Source organism: Schistosoma mansoni, chromosome W (genome assembly GCF_000237925.1).
Source record: "Schistosoma mansoni strain Puerto Rico chromosome W, complete genome".
NCBI classification, from domain to species: domain Eukaryota; kingdom Metazoa; phylum Platyhelminthes; class Trematoda; order Strigeidida; family Schistosomatidae; genus Schistosoma; species Schistosoma mansoni.
The window spans coordinates 4,856,767-4,883,409 of NC_031502.1; the positions used below are offsets into that span (position 1 = coordinate 4,856,767).

Below are 26,643 nucleotides of genomic sequence, written 5' to 3' on the forward strand. Positions count from 1 at the left end.
CCAATTAGAGACTGACCAGCTGCAGTCCTAAAAACATCAATGGGAAGATTCAAACAAACAATACAAAAACGAATTAAAACTTCACCCTATTGCAGAAGCGAGTGGCTATCAGGACTCAGCAGCTGAGTGGATAACGCGATGGCGTTTGAAGCGAAAGGTACTGGGTTCGAGTCCCAGAGTGAACATCAGCTCTGAGATGCAGATACATCCAGCTAACGAGTCCCAAATAAGACAAAACGCGCGTCCTGGATTCCACTGCTAGCCACTATCCATCTTTGCTTACCATGTCTTTATTATTGTTACCATTATTATTATTATTGAATCACTACAATAGGCAATAATAAATTGAGTAATTTAGCGAAAAACAAAGACTGCTTACTTTGTAATTGTGATTTAGTGGTTGTACAGAGTCTAAAAAATCAAAGACAAATTAGAAAAGAAAACCAGTTAACACATGCACACACAAAAAAATCAACAAAATGAGAACTAAATGAATACGAAATGGAATTTTGTTTTAATTGCAGTGGATATGTAGTTTTGTCAGTGTTTGTGTTTGTTTACTATTTGTCTTGACTAGACCAGACTTATATCAATCAATATGTTGATTTAAGTGAGCTAGAAACAATGATGTAAAAAAGATTATTACGTTTTATCAGGCCAAATATAAAAACGGTGTCATTCTTTCTTGTAAGAAACCTATTTCTTTTAACTTTATGTATAAATTTGATAGTCTTCTTAAATAAGTATGAGAACTAATTGTTATGACTAAACAAAAATCTGTTATGGCTTGATTGAAACATAAAATTAAAAGCAACAGATGAATATTTTAATAATTGAATCGATGAGTCGATCTGAACAAGACCATTAATGAAAACCTAATAACACTGGATGGATGTTTCGTCCTAGTATGGGACTACTCAGAAGTGTTCATCCACGATCCCTCACGCGGGACTCGAACCCAGAACCTTCGGTCTCGCACACGAACGCTTAACCTCTAAACCCCTAAGTCTCCATTCAACAGCGTTAATGTCTAACTTCAATCGATCCATGACTTTGAGCAACCCTTCATCCATTGTCTGAGGTAGATACTTGTCTCTACCCGACAAGGATTGGACTCCACTAGTCACCGATTCTCACTAAAACCCAATAAAATCCATCTTGAAGATTACTACAACCTCCACAACCCCGCATTCTGGTAATAACGCTAGTTAGCAAAACTTCCTCGTTGATATGATTTCATATTGATAATTACTTTCAGTGAGAAAAAGTTAAATATTATTTAGCTTATAAAGAATATATTATTGATAATCTATAATGATATCTAGTATACTCTATCTGACTTTCATAAGGAAACTTGATATTGAAGAGATTTGTTTTCAGTAAGAATTTTTCAAAAGCAATAATTTTCCATCAAAAATCTTAATGAAAGTTCTTCAACAATACCATTTTATCACTTTAAAAGCTTTGCTATCAAACCGTTAAATTTTTAGGGGGGGGGGAATACTGAAAAAACAAATATTTCTTTCATTACATATAAACTTAATTAAAAGCCAGATAGCAAACCATCATTTTGTTTTGAAAAATAAAACAGATTTTTTCAACATTGAATAGATGGTTCATTCGGTTCTTCATACTATTCCTATGACATTTTGGCATTTTCTAATATAAACATGTGTTATTTGTCAGTAGATTAATGTATTTGTTGAGCAATATCCATCTTTCAATAACAAATATACATCATGTGTAATTCTTAATATAAACTGAAGTTAGTCAGTATGAGATTTCATCTTGCCAGTATCACTTAATCCTTACTATCCAAACTTGTCATCTATGATTTAAACAGAAATTAGGTATATTTTTCCTGTCAGTCACAATCAGATTGCAGCATCAAATAAATATGAGTTGACCCAAGTTGTCAGTTTCCAATGACATCATGAGTTACGGTTAACAACATGAATAACAAAGGAGTAAAGATGTAGTCGTAATGGTGTGAGTAGTAGCAGTAGTAGTACTAGTAGTATTTGTAGTATGTTGTCGAAAGATTCAAGTAGTATATAACACCAATCAGAAGTAGAATGCCTGGTAGAAGAAGGCTAAGAAGATCAAGTTGAAGAGAAAAGAAAGGAAAATGGACGGGAATTGAAAATAGGAAGAATCATACAGAATGCGGAAGACAAATAATAGAAATTTGCAATGTATGGTTCTAATATTTTACCAAGATACTCTATAATAAAGACAAATTGGTTGTCCACACCTGTGTTCTCGTTCTTCACAATAGTAGTGGAGATAGGCAGAGGGTAGACGTATTTGCTATTTAGAGCACAATCAGGTTGTCACGGGTACAATGACCAGCTCCTTCTATAATCATTAATCCTCTGTCAATATAATTTTCCTCTACGATAACACAGATTTTGTATGTAGTATCCTAATGTGAACTTTTTACAGATAGATATCTTTAGATATGTCGTTGATTCCGTTATTCTCGTCATGAAACGCACCGAAATTACACTGCTGGTTTTTTTAAATTCTCCCCTATATGTTCAGAGTGCAGAAAACAAGTATTGAACTGTCTTATTTATGTGATTTTAACTATAAATCGGTATCGTTTATGTTATTTCTTGATTTTGTTCAATTCTTGTTGATATTTTGGAGGAAAATATGTAACTTCCCGAATTCCGATGAGATAACAGTCCTGGTAATAAAAATGCGATACCTTTAAACAATATATTACGAACCATCTGATCAAACTTTATCATTCATCGAAATATCTTTATCTAAACACAACTGGATTTCCAAAGATTATTTTGTGGCTAAAAGTGTAGGGGTAAGAAAAGCCATCACCTTTTTCGATTGTCAATAAACAAAAATGCAATATCTTACATTTTTGAGCACCTTTACTGTTCATTTATTGTATCAGTGCTGTGTATGAGTGTATTTTTTATTGGGGACTCTATTTTAAACAACCAGAGCTATTTATATGTCTTCTTTGCGCGTACTACTTTAGTTCATCCCAACTTCCGGATGTAAAATGCAAATCAGGGGGTAGCTAGAGCTAGAAATGAAATCTCCAGAGAAATTTATGCTCTTATATGCATTATTCGTTTACAAAATGTGCCGAAGAATGCTGAATAATGCACATTCGTCAGCGTCAAATCCATGGACAAATATCCCATCCTAATTACGGTATGAAGATGAGTTTAAAATGGCCGTGACGTATCATCAACCAGTACTTTGTTATTCAGAAAATAGCTTTGGTAAATGAATATTTTATAAAGAATAGAACGGTGAGATTACAAAACATAAACAGATTTTGTATAATTAGTTGATCTATCTGAGTCCTCTATAGGCCACTCTCTTTGTATATCGGAAAAAAACATATAAACTCGTTTTCATAGATATAAATTATCTATCTTTGCGTACTCATATAAGGACCCAAATTAACTTCTGTAAACACCAGAATGTTTTTGGTTAGGGTTAAGGGATTATAGTTATGGATTTTATTACGAACTGACACAAGCTACAAACCGAAAATGGTTTATAAGCACATGGATGGATGAATTTAGCACAAAGTTTCAAGGGTCTCAATCTTAAACGTGATTCATTCGTCTGTGTAGCATACGTGAAGTAATGATAACGGACAGAAACTATTGATACTATTTATATATGTGTTTATCATAATCATTCGATAATGTCCTCAGTGAACTGATATAAAACTATGGAATATGCCAATAAGAGACTGACCAGCTGCAGTTCTAAACATCAAACAAACGGAAATATTTTTAAAAAAAGATATCCTAGTTATCGTAAAGGAAATGTTAATGGCCTCATTTTGTGTATTAGTTTAACGAACTATAGATCCGTTACACAGTATTGAATATGTTCATGGAGTTATTTTTAAAAAGTGGTGTGTTTAAATTCACCAAAAAGTAACTATTTTCCAAACATACAATAATAAAAATATTTGTGCAAAATTCAAAAGTTATTGGTCTCAGTCAAATCAAATTCTTTTTTAACAAACTCACCTAAATGGACAACCATTCGGTAAGAAATCACTACATGTAATTCCTGAATTAATTTGCCATTTCGATTCATGATTATTTAATGAATTTAGTGTACCATTGGATAAAATATCATCCATTGATTCACCACAATATCCTTCTAATAAATGTACCACAGTATCAGCTTCTTCAGGAGTTGTAAATGTAAAACTAATAAAATCATATTGACTATTATTGTTGTTTGGTGCTGCCGTTATTGATTGTTCCATGCCAATTCTTACTTGATAACATTCTTTACCTTGAATTTGTACTTTAGTGACAATCACTTGTCGAACACTGGCAAAGTAAGCCAAATGTCTTGGCTTATATATGTGTATAACAAGTAAACAGATATTCAAATGAATACATAAGTTAGTATATGTGTTGAATGTATATAATCACGTAAGATTAATATTAGTAAATGAGTTGACAACTATATTATTTAAATTGTAATTTGCTCTATTCATCCATTTTATAAACTATCTATTTATAATCTATCTATTTCAACTTCCTTCAAGTCTGAAATAACAACCAACCTATCGATAGAAGTACTATTCCTGTATCTATATTTTAGTGAATATAATCAACAGATAATTAAATTGTTTAACTTGATAGCTTTAATTTCCCGTCAACTCTTGAATAAAAGCTTTACAACTATCGAAAGCTGAATGTGAAATGAAGTGAATGGGAATCCTGTACATTATTATTTGTCGATTTCCGAGTTAATTTAAAACGAAGTTAGCAGTATAATTTTAATTCTTCTTCAGTAGCGGTGATTATTTAATTCACATGGACATACAGTATACTATATAATTAGAGGTTGTAGGTAGGACCTAGGCTTGACCTAGGCTTCAGGTGAATTGGGACTATTCACCAAAGTGCACCTAAAGTCTTGAAGCAACTGATGTTCTACATAGAATTTGAACCTGCATCACTTACTTTCCCAGTCTAAGAACATATTGTAATTTGATCGATAAAATTTGATCAGCACTAAAGATTAGAAAAACACGACACTGACCATTAGTCACCGACCAGTTAAAGTAGATTTTTATCAAGTAAAGTAAACAGCGGAAACTGCCTCTCACAAATGACTTACATAATTTCTATACTCCATTTTATCAATAAAAACTTGCATACACTTAACGTATTTGATTAAGCTAAACATTTTTTAATCTATTACTTTAGATTAAAATAACGTTTACAATTACACTAACCTGACGTCCATTTTCAACGACTATAGATATTTGAAAACGTGGTCCAATAATTAGATCCACTGGTATACCCCATCCAGCCTTGAAATGTAAAAGTTAACCTTATATATATAACAAATGACAAAAATACTTCTCAAACATTGAAATCAATAATAATAGAGTCTAATAGATTCTAGTCTAAAAGTAATATTTTGGTTGCCATAAAAGCTACAAAAAAGGTAATCTCGGTTAAAATTAACTTTGGTGAAATTCATAATATGTAGCCCGTCAAATTTAGGACAAATCATTTACATGTCACGACACATAATTTGCCAGCTTACTTGAATTTTAAGGGTTCGCATTTTCCCTTTGTTATTGTTAAGGAATGCAAATGATCAGTCTGTGCTGATATATGTACATTCTGAGTGGATTGCCTCATCATTACATTTTAATCGTAAGTTTTAATTTGGGCATAGTAAATAACGTGTTGATGTGTAGAATGAAAGGTACAAGTTCTGAGTCTTTGTACGAGTATCGATCAGCTGATCAATCCAAAATAGAGCTAAATAAATGTCTTGGATTCCACTTCTAGCTACAGTCTAACTTTATCAAAAATTTATGTTAATAAAGTTCCTGGAAATTAAAATCTCTGTCACTGCCATAATGAAAGTTAAATATTTTCGCTCAAAGATTCTAAAGGTAAACATTATTAGTAAGTTATATACAGTCATGAAAACACCAAATCAAATTGAATACTAGAAGGTTGTAGTTAATATATAACCAGATAGGAAATATAGAATAGGTGAAATGTGGCTAGCAGTGGAGTTTGAAGTCAACAGCATCTAGTTTGAGCTCAGAAGAAGACATCAGCCCTGGAATGCAAGTACATCTAACTGACGAGTCCTAAATTGGACGAAACGCGCATGCTGGATTTGATTGTTTGTCATATTCCGTCTATTCTGTACTAAATTTTGTCATAATGGCTATATTGATGCAATCCACACAAGATGACAACCAAGACTAATCAAATTTCAGACAAAATACTCCATACCATTACGAACTGAATTACGAGTAGGAAATACTCTGAAATTGAATGGTAGATTTTTCGTTCCACTGAAACAGTGGTTAGTAAAGTACAATAAAAACAGGTGAAATAGAATAGGAACATTCGATTTTGACGTTAGGTATTTGAAGGTTATCAGTATGAAAACCTTCCTGATCTAGATTTTGTGGTGGTCGGCATGTTTTATTTAGGTTAACCTACAATCATGACATAGTTTACAATTGAATAATCAATCAATGCAGATATTCGGTTTTATAGCGAGTAATAATCAGTCCCCATTTGCGGTATACTTCTGAAAAACTGAATTAAAATCCAACTATGCATACATATGTGGATAAGACAAAGAATTTCTCTGACAAGCTATGCAGTCATATATAAGCTTATACTGATTAACTTCAGCTTATAACAGAAATTTCGTTTAATGTATATATTGACGATTGCAAGATGGATAGTACTCTATAAATACAACAATCTACTCACAAATAACACTAGTTCACATTACAAAGTCTCAAAAAGTACTTTGAATGAAATATGGAATGCGTTAGAACTTGAAGTATCTATCAAAAGTATATGTTTGTTAGTGACCATAGGTATTAGTCGAGTTTTATTTGTACTATCGTACTTGAAAATAAACGTAGTGTGTTGACAATGTACTACTATGGTATCTTCAAAAATGTTTGAACACAATGACTGCCAATTTATTTCACACTGGTTTGCTGAGTTACTGTACCCATCTCTTAATCAACATTTTTTCATTTCATATGAAACTGTACATTTTCACCATCATTTCCATATGAGCGAAATGATGAAATTATTTGGCATGTAGATTTTATTGCATGGTTGGATTAACCATGTCAGTAACTGCATGTTTACTGATAAAAAGGGGAGTTTACAAGTCAGTATGGATAAATTGTAATTGAGTGAATCATAATGTGCATTATTTGCCTGGTCGAGCATTGGTTGATAAACTTTAGTGGAAATATGAATGCTAATGGAGCTTGTGATATTTCCAGGGCTTTATGTAATTGTCACAAATTGCCTCTTTTATTTCTAAACAAAGTATATAATATATGTGATTGAAGTAATTCCTTGTATTCTATCACTGTATGACACAGTTTCTCAGTCACTAATAAGAAATTACCATCCGTATACAATATGGATTAATATTGTTGGTTTATCTTATATACATTTTAATCCAATAAAAAATAATTTGTTTTATTTAGTGTCAATATCTTTATGTGCAATGCAATTAAGTCAATATGTGGCGGCCTACTTGGACATCTAGGCTACTTGTTCCTGTCATCTGCATATTTCGACAAGATCCGTTTTTGTTTGTTTTAACACATCATTATGTCTATCAATCGCCCAACCTATTTAGGTGCGTTTATGGAAAGCTTACGACTTTTCGCTGTACAAGTTACAAAAGGCCTAATCAGAGATATCGTGGTTGCAGGCAATATGCGGCGAAATGAATTTACATTATTCATATGTCCATTCCTGGACTGCTAATTTCTAACTAGCGATTACTGAATATTTATCGTCAGGATTGACCAATAATTAAGAAACGGAAACTTGTTGAAATACATCGTGCCGTGAATTTTATATTGTACCAAAAATATAATATTGAACAAAGCCATTAATAATAATAATGTCAAGTCATTCTCTTAATAGTTTGTTTAGTCCTCACTCAGTGATCAATCATATATATATATATATATATATATATATATATATATATCAAGAAGCTGAACTCAGACTTCACAAGAAACATCAAGATTGTAGGTTTGCATTGCTGATAAGTTTCGACCAATTCAACACTTCAAAACTTCAATCAACTAATTAACTTAATAACATTCTTAAGCTTTTCTTCAACTTATAGTTCAAAGAAACTTCCACATTTTCATTTATACACTACATTTGTCTTAAAACAAAATTTTAATTAACCACACTGCTTGAATAATTTATTTTTGAGTGAAATCTTTTGGACATTGAATAAAATTACACTGTGAAGCAACAGTTATGTGAAAATTTCAAATGTGCATTCATAAATTACTGCAAAGGCGTTTGACAATATACATTGGCTTGTAATAAACAAATTAACATAAATGAACTCAAATATTGTTGCTTATCTATCTGTTAAATTCAAAACTTTTATACAGAAATTAAATATGATCGGCAACATTAAGATAGATAAACCATAAAATTCTGTGCGCAATTATGATTTGTTAACAAATAAGTTATTTCTTTCCTCTTATAATTATGTTTAAATTAAAGACATTTTAGGAGAAAATATGAGTCGATGCCAAAGTAAGAATTAGATAGATGTTTCTAAATTATATTATTGTAGGAAGACTAAACATATCAGCTCATAGAAATAATCTTAGATTGTTGATTTAAATACTAACTACTGCTTAAAAGCTTCAATGTTCATATAAACTGATGAACTAATTATTAGAAACTATCAATTGATAGGTTTCTCTTTACGCTTTACTTGTAATATTTTAGATCAATTAATTGAAACACTTATAACTAATCTGGATAAAATGAAAAACCAGTAGTAATATGTGTGACATTGCAAAAATATAGACTGTTAAGTTAAATAAATGCTAGACAATAAAACTGTCCATAAAAAGAACAGCGCTCTATTTCAACCCGTTTTCTAACTAAAACAACAGAATAATTACTAATTATTACTATTTATGTTGCGACAGACATACAAGAAGGCTCTTCGTCAACTATATAGTGATTGAGAGAATTTGATGGTAACAGAATGTATATCTTATTTACTCCACACATATTTTATTTGAAAATTGACATTGACACTACTTGGGGAGTAAACGTTGAGTATGAACTGTATGCAAAGTATGTATATTTCTGTCATATCAATGTAGAAAAGAAGACAATCATTAAAATATTCAATGAATATATATAGCATTAAACTTCGGTAATACACCAAGTCAGTGAATAATTAGACAACACATTTTGTGACCATGCAAGAGAGATAAATAAGTATATCGAAATGAAGAGTGAAAGTGATACTTGTACAGGTTTCAGCGACTGAATTTTCAGTAAATCCAGCGTTTCACCAGACAATCTGGTCCAAGCTCCTTCAAGAAAATATAATGAAACATCAAAGTTATCGGATATGAGTAAGCCCTATACATATGTGCAAATCCAGACGATATTTATAGGAGAGATTAAATAAAATTAACCGCCTTAAGGTAACTAATACTAAAAAAAAACAATCCTGCACCCCCTATCACATTTTACTTCATTTAATCTATAGCTTATTATCTGAACACCAATAATCACTTTCCACTGTTCTAATCAGTTGGTTTATCTGAATATATGATGAACAGTTAACCTAATCAGTACGATGACACAAACATCTATTTTTGTATTTTGTTTATTTATCTTCATTTTATGCATGTTGTGACACATTTGGCACATAACACCTATCAAATTGTCTTTTTTACATCAACACGTCATCGATCAGAGGAGATATATACTATACGAAACGTTCTCTCACCTCAGATCCACTTATACATACATCCAACCGTTATATTAGCACACTTTTCTTTGCACATCAGATGCCTCGTACACACTACGGCAAACTGATGCTTTCGACATTATTAACATAATTGGATGATCTATTTAGTATACAGTTAGCCGGACAATCATATACTTAATTATATTAGATAATTCTGACACTTCATTATATTTCCTTGAAAAAGCGTGGACCAGATTGTCGAGCGAGGCGTTGGATTTACTTAAAACTCAATCGCTGAGATGTTTACACGTATAACTTTTCTCATTAATGTCTTACATTAACTCGGTGCCCAACTACTGTGAAACTATTCGTTCAAGTTTAGACGGAAGTTCTGATAAGCATAGAGACATATATGTAATGTCATACACATACACTTAAGGCTAAAAATGGGTAATTGATGAGGAAAAATATGCGCCATGACAAAATAACTGGGAAGATTATGATGTTTTTTCTCAAATATGGAACGAATCACCTAAGCGTGTGCTAAGTTGAACTGCTACAGTATAATCCACTGTAAAAGTCATTTAATGTCCACAAATATATTTGTCTATGAGTTTAGATCTTAGTTTTGATTCAGTTTAGTAATTTGGTACCAATTTTTCTTGAAGCATAAAAGTCTATGAGGATTCTTATCAAAGTATCAACTCAACCAACTAGGAACTAAGCACTGAACAAAATATTTTTTCAAGTACTCGTATCTAAGTTGATGTCCCATTTTTATGGCTTAAAGCATAGTAACATCGTGATTAATCTTCGAAAAAACAACAGATCATGTCTCCAAAAATATTTGTTTTTCAACAATATCCTAATGGTTTTTTATCGGAGTAACGAAATTTCGTATGGCTGTCACCAACACACATTTTTCAAAACCCAAAGTTAAATAATTTGGTATCATATGTCAAAATCAAGCATTTTAATTCGCTCTAGTCTGACAACACCTTTAAGAAAGTTCAATGAATAATTTGTCAACCAATAAGGCTAATGTGAAGCACGAATAATAGCTATAAGTGAAATAAAGGAGAAAGATGTGAAGCCACCAGTCGCTTTAAAGCCATCTGGATAATATAGAAAGTAAAGGTACTTAGATTTACTTTAAAACAATATGTTTCAAGCTACTTACAAGTTTTTGTATACAATACATTATCACGTAAGAGATAAAAGTGAAGTTTCATTCATGTCACACGTCACATTACTTATTAAATTAAAATTACCTCACACATAAGAACATAAATCTTGACAAGTGATTTTTTCTGGTTACTTTCTCAACTAAATTTAATTTACAGATATGTCTGATACTATTTTACTCCTAATGTAAGCAATTCTATGTTTAGCTAAGATTATGGTTGGAGGTGGTCAACAGGAAACTTTGTTGATAGGATTTGATCTGTACTAAGAAGAACCTGACATACATTACATTGATCACCACCCAGTGATCAATCAATTATAAATATGTTTAACTAGAAATTTTGGAATAACGGTGTATCTGCGAGTCTCAGAAGTCAGCTATAAATATAAATAATGCTATATTTGAACTGATTTTGAAAATCTGATTACGGCTGGTCTTATTCAGACTCAGTTACTGGATTGCTGCTTACACCTTTATACAGAGCTTAACTAAGCGATCTATCAGAGATATGTGATTTATAATCAAAAGTAAGGACGAAAGACATTTTAAAGTAAACTTTCTAAGCAAAAGCAAGCATTTGTAGGCAGCCTCACTTGCTGCCTATTATATGGTGGTTTAAATGATAGTTTCAAACTAAGATAACCGAGTGTGTTTCATATTTGCGTGCGACATATAATAAAACGTGTATCTACAGCCGAATGGCAAACTTACTCCAAGTCGACATTTAAATGTATCACGATCAAATTGCAGCAAAACGAGATAACGATTCAACAGGTCCAGTGCACAGTCTTCCTCTGAGTAGTGGATTATTTTCGCCAAGTAATTTTGCACGGCTTTTTTAAATGCTTTACCCTAAGTTTTAAAAAAATGGAACAATGCGTCAGAAAGTAATACAATCAGTTTCACTGGTTTCTTAGGTTAGTTTTTGTCTTGGCAAGACGGCCACCTACTATTTCAATTATTTGAAGACTATTCTGATAAAGTTAAACTACTTGTACAGAAATAAAGGAGCTGAAAACATATTCGAAATACATTCGTAATAAATTCAAAATCGTTGATCACTTCACTGCGCAAGTGGCTTTAAGGATATGAACAGAGCTCCCTGTGATGCGCACATCCAAGTTCAAGCTTGCTAAGACGCAGTACAGTGAAATTACCTGTACCTTAAATTCAGTTTCTTATCAGCTAATTATACTAAAATAAAACTTTTCTTTCCAAAAACTTGTATATTAAGCTCAAAGTTTGCATAAATGAAAATAGTAATAAACAGAGGCATAAATCCGTTAACGAAAATCGAAAATCTACCTTGACATTTTGGAGAACGGATGGTGGGAAAAAAGTAGAAATATCTCGCACCTTTTCTACTGTCTCAATTATTTCTTTAACGGATAGTTTTGGCGACGAAACAAAACTCCTAAAGGTATAAATCAGGACAGGGATGAAAAATCACCTTATATTAAGGCATCCTATTTCGAATGCCAACTCAACGTCTTTAACGTTTTGTAATCCAGAATAGTATATATTTCTAGTCTCAAGATCGACTTTAATAAAGGTCACATAAGATATTTACCTGTTGATGTAAATAAAAGAGAGTTGCCCTGTCGTTTCTTGCTGCCTCTTCAAACTTTGTAGGAAACAAATATATTGTAAGCTGAAGGTTTCTAATTCCATACATTTTCTTAACCTCGGAGTATGTCAAATGCCTACATAAAACATGGTTACAAATTATATTTTTATCACGAAGGCCTAATAGTCGAAGTCCGTAGAGCTGTGGTGAAGCTGACAATGAGATGGATCTCATGGCCACCGAGATTATTTCCTTCAAAGTTCCGTTTAAGTTTAGTGGACGAAACATTTACTTGTACGGTGGTTGTGGACGAACACTTCACTGTAGTATAGCCCAGTTCCGTTTGTATTTTCACTACGTCAGTGTATTCAAAAATCATTTTCTCCTGTTGAATGTTACTTCGTAGTCATGCTGATGAGTAAAATATAATGAGCTTCTTGTTTAACCAAATTTTCACGAAAACATATGAAGCTTTCAAAAGTGTAACAACATTTAGGTCACTTCACTATCCAATAAATACCTGTAGTATTTGTGATGTTGGTATGGTACTTAGATTTGAGATAAGGGATTTTCGAAAAGTCATTCAAGTGCCGATTTGGGGGGTCGTCATAATGAATCACAGCATATAAAATGTGTGCACTAAGTTGTAAGGCGGTTAGAACGAAGACGTCTGTTGACTGCAGTCGAGTAGAAACAGGTTTTACAAAACACACAGTGTTTGTATGTCTGATCGTGTGAGAGTTTAGGTTCATATTGATTGAAGAAGATGGAAGATCCACGAAGTCTCCTAGAAATTGGAGTGTCGTTCCGAAAAGGAGTTGTGTTACTGCATTACGGATACCGAGTAACACGAGTGGGAGATAGTGAGTTCATTGTGGTATGTTTGAGGCTGAGGGTGAAACTTACAGTTGTTGGTGAAATCGTCCTATCAAAATGTCAGCTTTTGTGTGCTAAATGGTCGTTCGGAATCATGCGGATCCCAGTAACAAAGTATGACAGCGAACAAGTCCAGATTCCAAAAAGCCTTCACTGTCCGTAGTGATAGTTGAAGGGCAGGTAAAGTCTGCTACCGATCGTTCGACGGAGGTGCGTGACACTATTTCAGCAGTAATGTTCTTGATGGGTACTTTCTCAAGCCATCGCGTGAAAAGGACCACAGAAGAGGTTAGAGCATCAGTTTAAATCTAGTACGGGCCCCACAAAGTCGACATGAAAATGGTCGAGACGAACATCAGGAATTTAAAAAGAGCCACAAAATTTATTTTCTGATCAATTTGGATTTCTGGCAGTTTACACATGAGTTTACTCACTCCCTCACATCTTTAATAATACCAGGCCAACAAAATCGCCCTGCTGTGAGCATGGTGGTTGCACGAACACCTGGATGAGAAAGTAAGTTCACTGTAGTGAAAACGCTGCGTTGATAGTGCTTCAACACAATTGATGACCCCTACCTGTTTAAGGTTACACACTAAAATTTGCATACCTACTTTCATTTGTTTAATGCGTAGTTTCAGGGTTGTTGAAGATAACCCTCACTGAAGATCGATGTCTTCTTTTTGAAACTAGGCGAAATTAGGAAAGTCGATTCCTTGGAAATTGTTCACGGTATTTCTGCGATAAAAAGCGTCTGTAGCTACATCGTTTGATCCAGAAATGTGTTGTATACCTGAAGCAAACTTAGGAATGTAGTCCAGCTGTGGAGACTCTCGAGGGAGTGCTTGTCTGAAGATGAGCTTAGAGAGAACGCAAGAGACCTGTTATCGGCGAAAACAGTGAATTTGCGGTCATCAACAGGGTGTTGGAAACGCCGTGCAGAACATTACATGGCTAGGATTTTCCTACCCAAAGTCCTATACCTCAATTCGTTGTCTAGTAACTGACTCGAGAAGAATGCCAAAGGTTGCCAGGTTTTGTCTATCCATTGCTGTAGAACTCCATCGATTGCTGAGTCGGATGCGTCTACTGCGATACTAATGAGTGCTTTGATGTCCTGATGTGCATAGTTGCTTTTTAGATAATTTCCCTACATGCGGGAACTGCTTTTTTCGCGTTGTCGTCCAAATTTATGAGTTTCACAATGCCAAAAAGTTGGTTTGCTAAGGGTCTTGTGAAAGACGCTTAATTTGATTCGTACATTCGATAGAAACTTACCAGGTCGCTGAACGTACGGAATTGGTGGTGGTTCAGAATGCCTGCCACTTCGTTTTGTGAAGAATGTATATCCTGGGTAGCGACAGTATGCCCGAGAAAGTCAAATGAATCGATTCCGACATGACACTTCTGAACGTTTTCAGTAATGCCATGTTTTCGGAATCTTTCGAAAACGAGGCTCAGATGCTGGAGATAGGATCCTTTGTCCGGGCTTGTGGTCAACCAGAAACTTGCATACATGTATCCGCTGTTGAGACTTAGAAAAACACGTCATCGATTCATTTCCGAAAAGCTTGTGGAGGATGTCTTAAACAGAAAGTCATGAGCAAAAATTCATTGAATCCCAAGGTTTTAATGGTAGCCGCCTTAGAAATGTCGTCTGCAGCCATAAGAATTCGTCTATTTGCTCTAACTAGATCGATTTTCGAGAAAACAGTCGTATCTCTTAGGATAGCTGTCTATTCTTGGATGTAGAACGAGTGGGAACGGTCGGGAGTAGATTTCATATTAAGTCAAAGATAAACGCCAGTTGGGTGCCAGTCGTTGCCCCGAATTTTAAGGAACTTTTGGAGGTGAGGTGCTTATGGACTATTCGATGGTTGGATAATTCCAAATCTATCATGTGCTCGTTCATTTTCGGCCAACCTAAGCTTTTCGTGGTCTATTCGGTGATCTTTCAAAAATAAGGGTAGTCCTGTAGCCGAGATGTGGTGTGCAATGTTGCCGTTTGTATGTAGTAGTTGAGTCGCGTTTCATACAGTTCGGTGTACTTCTCAAGTATCCGTTGGAAGTATGGATCGATTATATGCTTAACCACGACTGGGCATAAATTAACATCAGAAAGTGAAATTCCACAAACAGATATTTTTGTATTTCCGTCTACTAACTTCCCTCCATCCCGATCAATAAGTAGATTGTGGTGTTGTAGAAGATCTTTACCAAGCGATTGAGAAAAACGTCTGCAAAAACAAAAGCCCAGCGAATGGATTTTCGTGAACCCACCTTTACATGAAAATCTCTCACTGTATGAGGCAATCAGCCTCCCATTTGCCGCTTGTTGATGTAGACAGTCACTAAAATTCGCAGTGGGGTGTCTTGTTTCTGCGTCAGTGTCAACGAGATTTTGGAATTCACTTATCACATCAGTGACACATAATAGACGCAAATGACCACCCACTACAGTTGCTGTTAATGCGTTATAAACAGTAAGTTTCCCGAAAGCTTTTACGTGTCGAACGTTTTGGAGGTTGGGGAACTGCAGATTTTCCAACATTTTCTAGAGAACTTACAACTGGTGTGAGGGTACCAACACCAATCAAAGTTATCTGCCTTTCATGGTCTAGAGACAGATTTTTTCCGTGACAGGCTTCTTCAAGTATTTTTATGGCGTCTGCAATTATGATGAATATGAAGATAGCGAGTGAGAGTGTCACGACGTTATGTATTGTCATTTTGCGTCTTTTGAGACTTTCGCTTGACTGAATAGAGCTCAGTGTTAGGTGTTCTGGTGACCTCCAAAATACGGTCGGCAGACGCAGCAACGCCAACGGCTTTATTTTAGAGCGAGACAAGAACCACCTGAACATGTTGGAGAAGCTCATATAAGAAGGGCTATCACACAAAGTCCTCATTGGAGGTCCATTGGCAAATGACCCCCTGGATACATAAAACTATTTCTATTCCTGTGACCTTTTACTATGTTGTCCCGAACTGGTCACTCGTTGATTGTAATCTTGTGAAGTAAAATGGATGTGCTCAGTTAGGTTGCTTTTCTTAAGGTGATTAGAAATGCGCTGCCATCACATCTATTATTGCCCTGTGTCCTGCTGAACAACATTGGGTAATGAATTCGGTCATCGTAGGTTATATCTACTAGTCCTAAGACACATACTACCGTGTCTGTTGCAACTAATTCATAACCATCATGAATGATACGGGTGCAACAGTTTTGTGCGTTCCCAGATGTAAATGGATGTAAGTATCGGACAGTTTCAAATGAACTCAAGGGGTACCAGGCCTAGTTGCATTCATACTAGGAGTAGTGTAGTGTAGGTAATGGTTTCATCTTTCCGACAGTTGTTGCTTATGTCTAGTCTTTCTGTTGGCAAAAAGTCTAGGTCTCTTCCCATTGTAATTCCTGATGGCCGATGATCATATAAGAAGTACTCAGCTTGATGTTTCTCTGGTGTTCAAAATATCACTGACCGAGACTTTCGGAGAGTGAATGTAGAATTATTGTTATATGTTTACTTCGACGGCAACACAAGACCTCATCTCTTGGCTTTCCACAGTCAATTGTCCTTGGGATATGAATGAAGTGATTGTCTGTTGTTTCCTGGATGATTGCTGATGAACACAGAAAGTAATGAAGAGTCTTATACGGCTCCATATGACACTCCAGGCATTAAGGTTCTCTAGTTTAAACCCATATTTTTAATTAAACCAAAAATGCTTGAGTTCACAAATAGTTCTTTAAAAGGAAAGGAAGTAGATCAGTGATTTTGATAAGTTCCATTTTGGTCAGTAGTATAGTAGACATCACTAAGTGGGGTGCTCTACTGAGGTCGTGAGGTGGTTCATTTACAGGCAATTCATGATTCAAACAGTCTGTCCAACATCACTACGACGTTATCTTATATTCGAGTTCCACTTGATAAAATGGGTCGTTAATAGATATTAGGATGAAAAGTTGGGTCAGTTTTTTTCACAGATTACATAGGAGTGTAACTAAAGGAAGTTTGTACAACCACTCTCGCTACCTTGGCCATCGGTATAGCGGAGTTTGTAGCAGAATTTCGGTAAACAATTATCTTATTCCTTCCATTTTTTGTGTTTTTGTATTTTACTTATTCTCTTCATTCGTCTCTTGATTCTTACATAACTACTATATTACTGACCATTCATCAAAATATTTTGTTAGTTCTTTCTTCTCTTTTTTATATATTATGCAACGTAGCAACTGATTGATTTTCGAATAATAACTCTGATTAGTATTAATCCTTCTCTTCCAAATAATGTTAGTTTATAATCGATGTCATTATATAATTATTACGTAACGTATCTACTCCATGAAAGTTATTGAATTATTGTAAATCATATATATATTAGTGTAGAGCCATGATGAAAAACTAATTGAAAAGAAATTTCTTCGCTCGTTTCTTTATTTTTTATTTATCAAATGTCAAAATGGGAATTTTCACTTTATTAAATTTGCTGCGTTTTATCATTTCAAGTCGCCAACTATCGTGACAACAGAAAATCGCTAATAAATAAGGCTATACAACTTGTATGTTATTTGGAACACTATGTACATTAACTACAGTAAACTAGAAAAAGTTGATAATCACTTCCTCAGTAGGATGGTAAGTTATCGATAGACACAGATCTCTAATTATAATAGCAATTATTGTACCTGAAAGCTAATGAAAATATTAAACAACAAAGAAAAAATTGTTTTTCGCCCAACAGTTTTGATGATTTATTTTACCGTGTCACTCAAGCTGATAAAGAGTTCCATATTTGTTTAAACCATTCAATAAATAATGATGATGAGAAAATATGAAAGACATATTAAATAAAAGATAAACGAATTATAAGTTTAACATCTCTGACTGAATAAACCTTCACACTCTCATAAATGGATAATAACTTTGGAGAAATAAGCGAAGAATACTTATTTAAAGGTTATTTTTGTGAATAGTCATGTTAAATAGGAATGTTTCTGTCAGTAAAAAAGGTGTCAATAATAGCCAAAATACTGTGTTCCTGAGTATCATGGTGTGTAATAAATTACAGGCGTGCTGTGTAATTTTGCGCGATCATCAACATCATAATGTTTTTTGACAACAAATTATCTATAAAGAAGCTCACATGCGTTTTTTGTCCCACGGAATGTTGGTGGCAAGTGTGTAGTAGGTACGTACCAAAACAAAATCTGTACCCCAATGCTTCGACGTAATTTTATAAAAACAACGCAAATGTTTAATTATGTTAAGTAGCAAATATTGGAAGTAAGATCTCTCTCTCTATTCGTTCTTTTGAGTGAAAATCGTGGTTCAGAAAACTCACTACTGTCTCCTAAATGAAGTGTCTATTTTATCCTCATTTCATTGAACAAACTTATCGCTTACATGTAGTGGTGTTTATTTCTTGTTTATAATACAGTCGGAAATCATTTTAAGATAATTTCGTCATTCTGACATATACCTTAAATAAAGACGAGTAAATTTTATGTACTTATTCCAAATGTTTGAATGATTTGTCATCAAATGGAAGTGGCACCATGTATAAATAACAATAATAGGTTTTATCGAGTGATGAAAGTGCAGATAGTATTAATTGTGAATAAGCATGCTTGGGTCATGCATACATCCTTCAATGTACTCTCATTCAGTCTTTCAAATTTTAGTGAGGTCGACTGTACGAACTGAAAATTGCTTTTACTTACTCGAAATACGCCAGTCACCCGTTTCGGAGGAACATAAGCCACCAACAGCATTCATCAAACAACTCTGTCCTGGGAAGTCCTTCCCAGTTGTTTTTCAGTTGTGATTCATCATTCTTCTAATTACCGGCTCAGTGCAATCTTTGGACTTCCTCTTTTTCTTTTGTTTATCTTGAGGATTCCAAGTTAACGCTTCCCTCCCCATGGAGTTTGATGATTTTCAGAGTGTGTGTCTTATTCACTTCCAACGTCTTTTCCTTATTTCACTTTCACCTGAAAGTTGGTTCGCTCTCTTCCACAGTAGGCTGTTGCTGATGGTATCCGACCAATGGACAACTGTTTATAAATACTTGTACCGTTTTGATCATGGTTGTGGTAATTTTCCACGCTTCAACTCCACATAGTAGAACTATCTTGACGGCTGTATCGAAGATTCTCACTTTATTGTTGGTTGACGGTTGTTTTGAGTTCTATATATTCTTCAACTTTAGGAAAGTGGCCCTTCGTCAATCGTCGCCTTTATATCTGCATCGGATCCTCCTTGTTAATCGATGATGCTTCCCAAGTATGTGAAGCATTCCACCTCTTCCAGCGCTTCTCCATCAAGTGTGATTGACGTATTGTTCTCCGTGTTGTATTTGAGGATCTTTCTTTTACCTTTGTGTATAATGAGGCTTATTGATCCAGAGGCTACTACTACACTGTTTGTCTTGACCTGTATTTGTTTATGTGTACAGGTCTGGAGGATCAGGTGAACTGCAAAATCCAAATCTTACAACTGATTCCAAGATATCCATTGTATTCGTGCTTTCCCTCAGATGTCGAGGCCTTCATAATCCAGTCAATCACCGGAAGAAAGAGGAAGGGGAGAGTTGTCAGCCTGTCTGTCTCGAGTCCTCACTTAGAATGAGTCTGTCAGCTGTTCTCCATGCACGACTCTGCACTGTAATCCGTCGTATGAATTCCAGTTGATGTTGAAGATCATCTCAGCCATTCACACCATAGTGTCGAAGAAGTTTCCATAAAGTCCTCCTATCCACACTGTCAAATGCTATCACACAGTTGGGGAAATTGATGTATAGTGACAAGTTCCACTCAATTGATTGCTCCACAATGATCGGTAGTGTCGCGATTTGGTCTGTGCACGACCGATCCTTACGTAATCCGGTCTGTTGATCTTGTAATCGAACGTTTACTAAATCTTTCATCCAGTATAGCAACACCCTGTTGAAAACCTTTCATGGTAATGACAGCAGTGTGATGCCACTGTAGTTCTCGAATCTCCCTTCTGTGGTTTCTTGATTAGGTGTCCTTCCCTTTATTCCGTCGACACCTGTTTTTCCTCTCAATTATTCCTGAATAGAGTGCGGAGCATGTTTTCAGTTGCTTCTATGTCCGGCTTCAGTGCTTCAAGTGGTATATTATTGGGATTGCTGCTTTCTCACTCTTCATTTTTCCAATGGCCATCTTGATTTCTTCGATCGTTGGTAGAGTGACATCTATAGTAAGGGCTGTGGGTGCTGCTTCGATATGCAGTGGCTTCACTGGAGCTGGCCTATTTAAGAGTCCCTCAAAGTTGTTCTACCCATCTGTTCCTCAGTTCTTGAATCTCAGTGATTTGCTTTCCTTATATTCCCTTGACCAGTCTCTCTGGTTTACTATATTTCCCTGATAGTTTCCTCGTCGTTTCATATAGCTGTTTCATATTTCTCTTTTTTGCAGCTCTTTGCGCTGTCAATGCCAACCCTTCCACATATTTCTGCTTGTCAGCTCTAATGCTCCATTCACTTGCTTGTTTGCTTCGGTGTATTCAGTTTGTGCCTTAACTTTCTCTGCTCTTGTTCAGGTGTTGTTAAATAATGTTGTCCTATTCTTTCTTTCTTGAATCCTGTCCAGTGGTGAGGACCGACGATCCTGAATGTGGAACCCGAACACAGGAGCTTCGGTCTCTCTTAAGTACCCTATAATTTCTAGGTAAAGGGGCCGGCACCCGACAGTGTAAATGTCTAACTCTAACCAACTCACGATATTGCGCGGCCATCCTCTATTGATAACAATCTCCACAACCGTATAACGATAATTCTCATAAGTTAGTTACACGTTAATGATGACCAAGGTCATTATCAGTGATTTGGATGGTAAAGATTACTTCACATAATTTGAACTTGACATCACCGCACAAACTAAAATAACGCAAATCCCCCGACAGCGAGTCTGATGGTAAATATGCCTTAACACAAATGTACAAAGATCATTAACGACAAAGCTGAACTGATTCTCACATTCTCACGCATTGGCAATTCACCTCTGTTTCGATATTGCGCGCACTTACTTATACGATGCTTCCATTTCATACCACAAGCGAACATCATATTTTTCCTTCCGACATTAAGTAAAACTAATATGACTCGTATATGTCGAAAATCACGTACAAAGAACACTAAGTAATGTGTACATTTATAGATTGTAATGATCACAATGACCTAAGAGTAAAGTGGTATGTTAGAAGTTCGGTTATTGATTATTTCAGGCAATTTTTATACATCAAGATTTCTCCCATTGTCAAGTTCTCTGGCTTCACATGCTCCTCACTAAACAGTTGGAATAATGAAAACAATTTCTATTTGCTGGCTGACCTATGTCACAATATGCTGACAAAATGAAATCGATCCACGGGTGGAACATTAGTACGTAATTTTCATTCTGCTATCTATGTGATTTCACATTTAGTACAACTACTGACCGTTACACATTAAACTGTGATGATCAAAGTACTATCTGATTCAGGCGGATTGCCATGAAATGCTGGTCGATTATAAAGACCTACGTCGAGCTTTGAGTCATTGCAAATTATTACTAATGAAAACGGAACTTAAAATATACAAAGGTACGAAGCCAATTACTGTAACTATTAACAATGTACTTCAGGACGGTCGTAATTCTATTTACCAATCTCGTCCTCCTTGAAAATATATAAAACACACATAGAATGTAAGATCACAGTTACTTTCTCCATTTAATAATACACACATAACATTACTAGATACAATAATAGGAATACATTCACGTCTATTTGTAAATGGCTCTAAAAAGGACATTCATCCGCCCCTTAGTTTCTATTCCCTTGCCTAGGATATTACGTTTTGCGATGACAGCATGCCTTATGACGAGTCGTTTTTCATACCATGTTTGAGTACACGGTGTTTCTTGTCAGTCGGTGCAGCATCAAAATGTGTGTGTCGCCTCCATTAAACTGAACATTTGATTATAGCACATTTGACCACTTTTATTTCTTCAGCAATAAATGTCCTCCAATATATTGTCGAAACATGGGATCTGACGCTTCTGTTGCGGAGGAATAATTTTGTAAACTAGAAGGCAGATTTATCAACTACGAAATGAACCTACCCAGGATTTTTCCGACGTCGACAGAACACCTGAATATTTTTTCGCATTGTAGTCTCCTCAATTCTGCTGACAGTTGACGACTAAATGGAAAGTGTCACACACTTTGCATGACATTTTAAATTAAACAAGATTTTGATACTTGTTCGGATCTGTTTCCACCACTGCAGCCGCTATCTCCAGCCAATCGTCCTTGACGGTCCCAAGAAAATTTGGATTATTGTTTGGCACTCAGAGAATTGTGGAACTCGGGAGGGCAGCACTGAAAACGCCAGCCGAGTGAAGGGGATGGAGGTTAGCATGCTCATTATATTCATTTCCAAAGCCATAATTCGAAGGCGAAATAAATCTTTGTTGTTGGTCTGTTGTAACACTTTAAGTTGCATATTCAAGGCCCTCTGCTGATCCACCTGTGTCAATTAAGCCATCATGAAATTATATTATATATCTGACTAACTTACAACAATCAATAATTGACGTCTGTGTTTGTAGCCAATACCAGGTAATATCAAGGAAATTATCACCACTCATATTACTTTTTTGGAAATAACAATCAATAACTTCATTTTTAGAACTGTTCGTTGGGTTAAAAAAACGGATGAATAAGGTTTTAATGATAAAAAATATAGACATCACTGTGCTGCAAACGCTATTTTTTAAACAATGTCTCATGAACCAAAATATCTATTCCTGAGGAATCGAAGTCAATTGTGTGCATTTGTGAACAAGACATCCTTCGCTGTCGGGACGCAGATTAAAATACACTTTATCAAAAGAGCATTTAATAGGGGTTAATAAACTTTTCCACCCCTAAAACTGTTCTTACTTCCTGAAAAATAAGAGCTAGTCACTTAGACCCAAAATATCCCGGCAGTGGCCCTAAGCCTGCAAACATCGGAGACAAATATTTGTTTTTTGATTCCGTTATAAGTTCTCAAAAGTTTCAAAAGCAATTGCTATAGTCTGCACACGTTACAGAAAAAACCTCACTGACAAGCGAAAGACTATCAGTTAAACGGTCATTTCAAATTCGAGTTGGACAAGAAGAACGCCGTTAGAAGTCCCGCTACATGATCACCAAAAGCATAAGAATCAGCCGGCACAGAGGTCCATGGAGTACTTGAGCGAGTATGTGATAGTCAGGACAAAGCTTACAGACATGGTATATAACAGTAGAGTCAACTATCACATAGCGTAGTCCTTCAGACCACAACGGCAATTAGTGTGTTCGCGCCACTCTTACCGTTAAACCCCACGATAACCAAGTCTCTGTGTCTGAGAACTTCAGAAACCGAGAAGACTTCAGTGAGACCCTTTAGACCTGGTACGGCTCGATAAATAGCCTCTTCCATCACATCATATGTTGTGACAGCCGACATAAATCGGTAGGACAGTTATAGGAAATCATTAAAAACACATTTTGGTGTCGATTGAACTTCATCAACAATCCATGATCCAGAACCGAAATACCATGTTCCTGCCAATGAAACATGGTACACAGGCAAAAACATGCACCGCCCAGTTCCACAGGACTTGCTAACTCACGTCAAATAACAACCTTTTTAAATACTTAAAACAGACACCACTGTAGAGGAGCACTACGTGATGAGATAAAACATCAAACGCCTCTATAGTGATGTAAGGTGACTAAGTTATGAACTATGGGGAGTCAGAAACTTGTGAGTGAGGTTGGATTTAGAGATCATAGTCCTAAATGAAGCGTAGCTATCCTCCGATATCACTGACGAAAAAGTGAGCATGCCAGGGTGTTACGGGAGAACTGAAGACATTTGGCTGATTAAAACCTTTTTACTGTACATCAATTTTACTGTGTTTTTTGGATGTGTTTGTTTTACTTAACCTTTGGACTTGATTGTTCATATCATTCTTTTCGGACATTTTGGTTTCTTTTGTCATTGGTTTGGTATTTGGGAGTTTTTGCTCCAGGAACCTACAAAATTGAAGAACGACTTTGGTCGATTATTTGTGAATTGAGAATAAACTTGGTATCTTATTTGGAGTTTTGGTTCTCTTGCCTATTTGGGTTCGTGATTTGCGAATATCGACGACCAGTACTTCAATAGTTGGAACGGGCAAAAACTCATAATTGGACGTAACATAAAGTTCTTCAATTACTGGTTCTGTGTTCACACTGGATTAGTCTGGACAGTAATTCGGGTCCAAGTTCTGGTTCTACTGAACGAAGGTGTACTATGGAAACTCGAAGCAAAAGACAGAAGGAAAACGATGAATTGGACGGTAAAATTTCCAGAGCTGTTTGTGGTATGTATGACGTCAACGGTGATAAATGTGATGATATTAGCCTTAATAGTATGTCCTCTAGCCAGTTAAGTACTTCTAGATTAAAGTTAGACAAAGCATTGCTGAGGAAAAGGAAGTTAGAAAAGTGACTTGAATTGGAACGGCAACTTAAGATGTTAGATCTTCAAGAAGAGGTTGATATCGCCGAATTAGAATGCAACGTCATCAAGGACGATGAACGATTGCCCGTAGATAAATGTGGAATAAATGCCAAAGTGGAAAATTATTTGAATTGTGAAACTGGGGGTAATAATCACTCAGGAGAGGTATGTAACATCTCAAAAATCGATTGGGTTGATGAACTGAGGGACACTTTACATACATTGGTCGGTAACATGGTTTTACCTAAGATCGATATGATGTACTTTGATGGACAACCGGGTCAGTATTACCGTTTCATTAGTCAGTTCAATAGCCTTATAGAGAGTAAACTGTCAGATAAGGGCCAGTTGCTGTCGTATTTGTTATATTATTGCAAAGGAAAGGCCAGAACGGCGATTGAATCTTGCATTTCTTTGCCCAGTCATTTAGGCTATGATAGGGCTAAACGAATTTTATATGATTTATTTAGTAAAGAGCACCTTGTTGCGCGGGAACTAATTGCTGAGTTATTAAGCCATAAATCTGTCGGAAGGTCAGCTGACGTATTAACTGACTTTGCTATTAAGTTACGTAATGTATGTATAACGTTGAAGGAAATGGGATACATGTCTGACGTTAATTCTACGGCTAATTTAGAGGTAATAGTTTCATGTCTGCCACTAGAATTGCAAAATAAGTGGGCTGAAGTCGCTGATAAGATCATGATGCACGGGAAGGAGCCGAGCTTCGAAGAATTTATGGTCTTCGTAGAAGAGAGGGCCAGAATTACCCGAACCCGTTATGGTAGATTAGTACAGTGTAATTCAAAGTTCGGTAAAGGGAATTCTGAAGGCCAAGCTGACAGATCACGCTTTCATGCAATTAGACGAGGCCCAAATAACTCAGTCAAGGTATCAAGTTGTGCAATCCGCTTAGGTGATCATGAGGCGACAGATTGTCCAAGGTTAGCAAAAATGAATGTAAGAGAAAGGAGGCAGGAGATAAGAAGACGTGGTCTATGTTACTTATGTTTGAGGAAAGGTCACATAGCTATATCATGCAACTCAGGCTTCAAGTGCGACGTCGAGAACTGCAAGGTTAGGCATAATTCATTATTGCATATTGATGGTATTGATAACCATATGATGAACCTAACTAAGGATTGGAACTCCCCAAGGGTTTGTTTGGGCATCGTTCCAGTCAGACTATACGGTCCCAAAGGATGTTTGGAAACATATGCACTTCTAGATAGTGGTTCAGACACTTCTCTTGTATGTGAAGAATTAATTAATCAGTTGGGTATCAAAGGTAAAGAGACTTCGATAAGAGTGGCGACTGTGAACGGAACTACCAATTGTGAGTGTTTGGAGGTAAATTTAGAGGTAGTTTCACTAGATGAACGGGGTTCTATAAGGATCAACAAAGTTTACACGACCAAGAAACTTCCGATCGATCATGTAGCACCTTTAACCGAACTCCAACTGAAAAGGTGGAAACATTTAAAGGACATAACCCTTCCGAGGTTGCAAGGTAATTTTGTAGGGATATTGATTGGGTGTGATGCTCCGGATGCACATTGGGTCTTGGAACAACGTCTGGGGGACAGGAAGCATACGTTTGCTGTGCGAACCCATCTCGGTTGGATGATTATAGGTCCTAAGGGGGCATCAAGTTCAGTGGTGCCATTGTTCTAATGATATTTGC

At 35.7% G+C, this 26,643-nt stretch overlaps 1 protein-coding gene across 1 annotated transcript in view; it reads right to left on the reverse strand.

The window, feature by feature from the left end:
• The window catches only part of Smp_137610 (tyrosine kinase), a gene marked incomplete at both ends in the record, with an annotated part of 73,142 nt that extends 50,995 nt beyond the window's left edge, over window positions 1–22,147 (reverse strand). Inside the window, 6 exons of the mRNA XM_018799981.1 lie at window positions 327–411; window positions 4,023–4,360; window positions 5,252–5,329; window positions 11,678–11,818; window positions 21,414–21,529; window positions 22,081–22,147. Coding sequence (XP_018653840.1) covers window positions 327–411; window positions 4,023–4,360; window positions 5,252–5,329; window positions 11,678–11,818; window positions 21,414–21,529; window positions 22,081–22,147 — 825 coding nt within the window. The remainder of the gene's footprint in view (window positions 1–326; window positions 412–4,022; window positions 4,361–5,251; window positions 5,330–11,677; window positions 11,819–21,413; window positions 21,530–22,080) is intronic.
• Window positions 22,148–26,643: the final 4,496 nt, after the last annotated feature.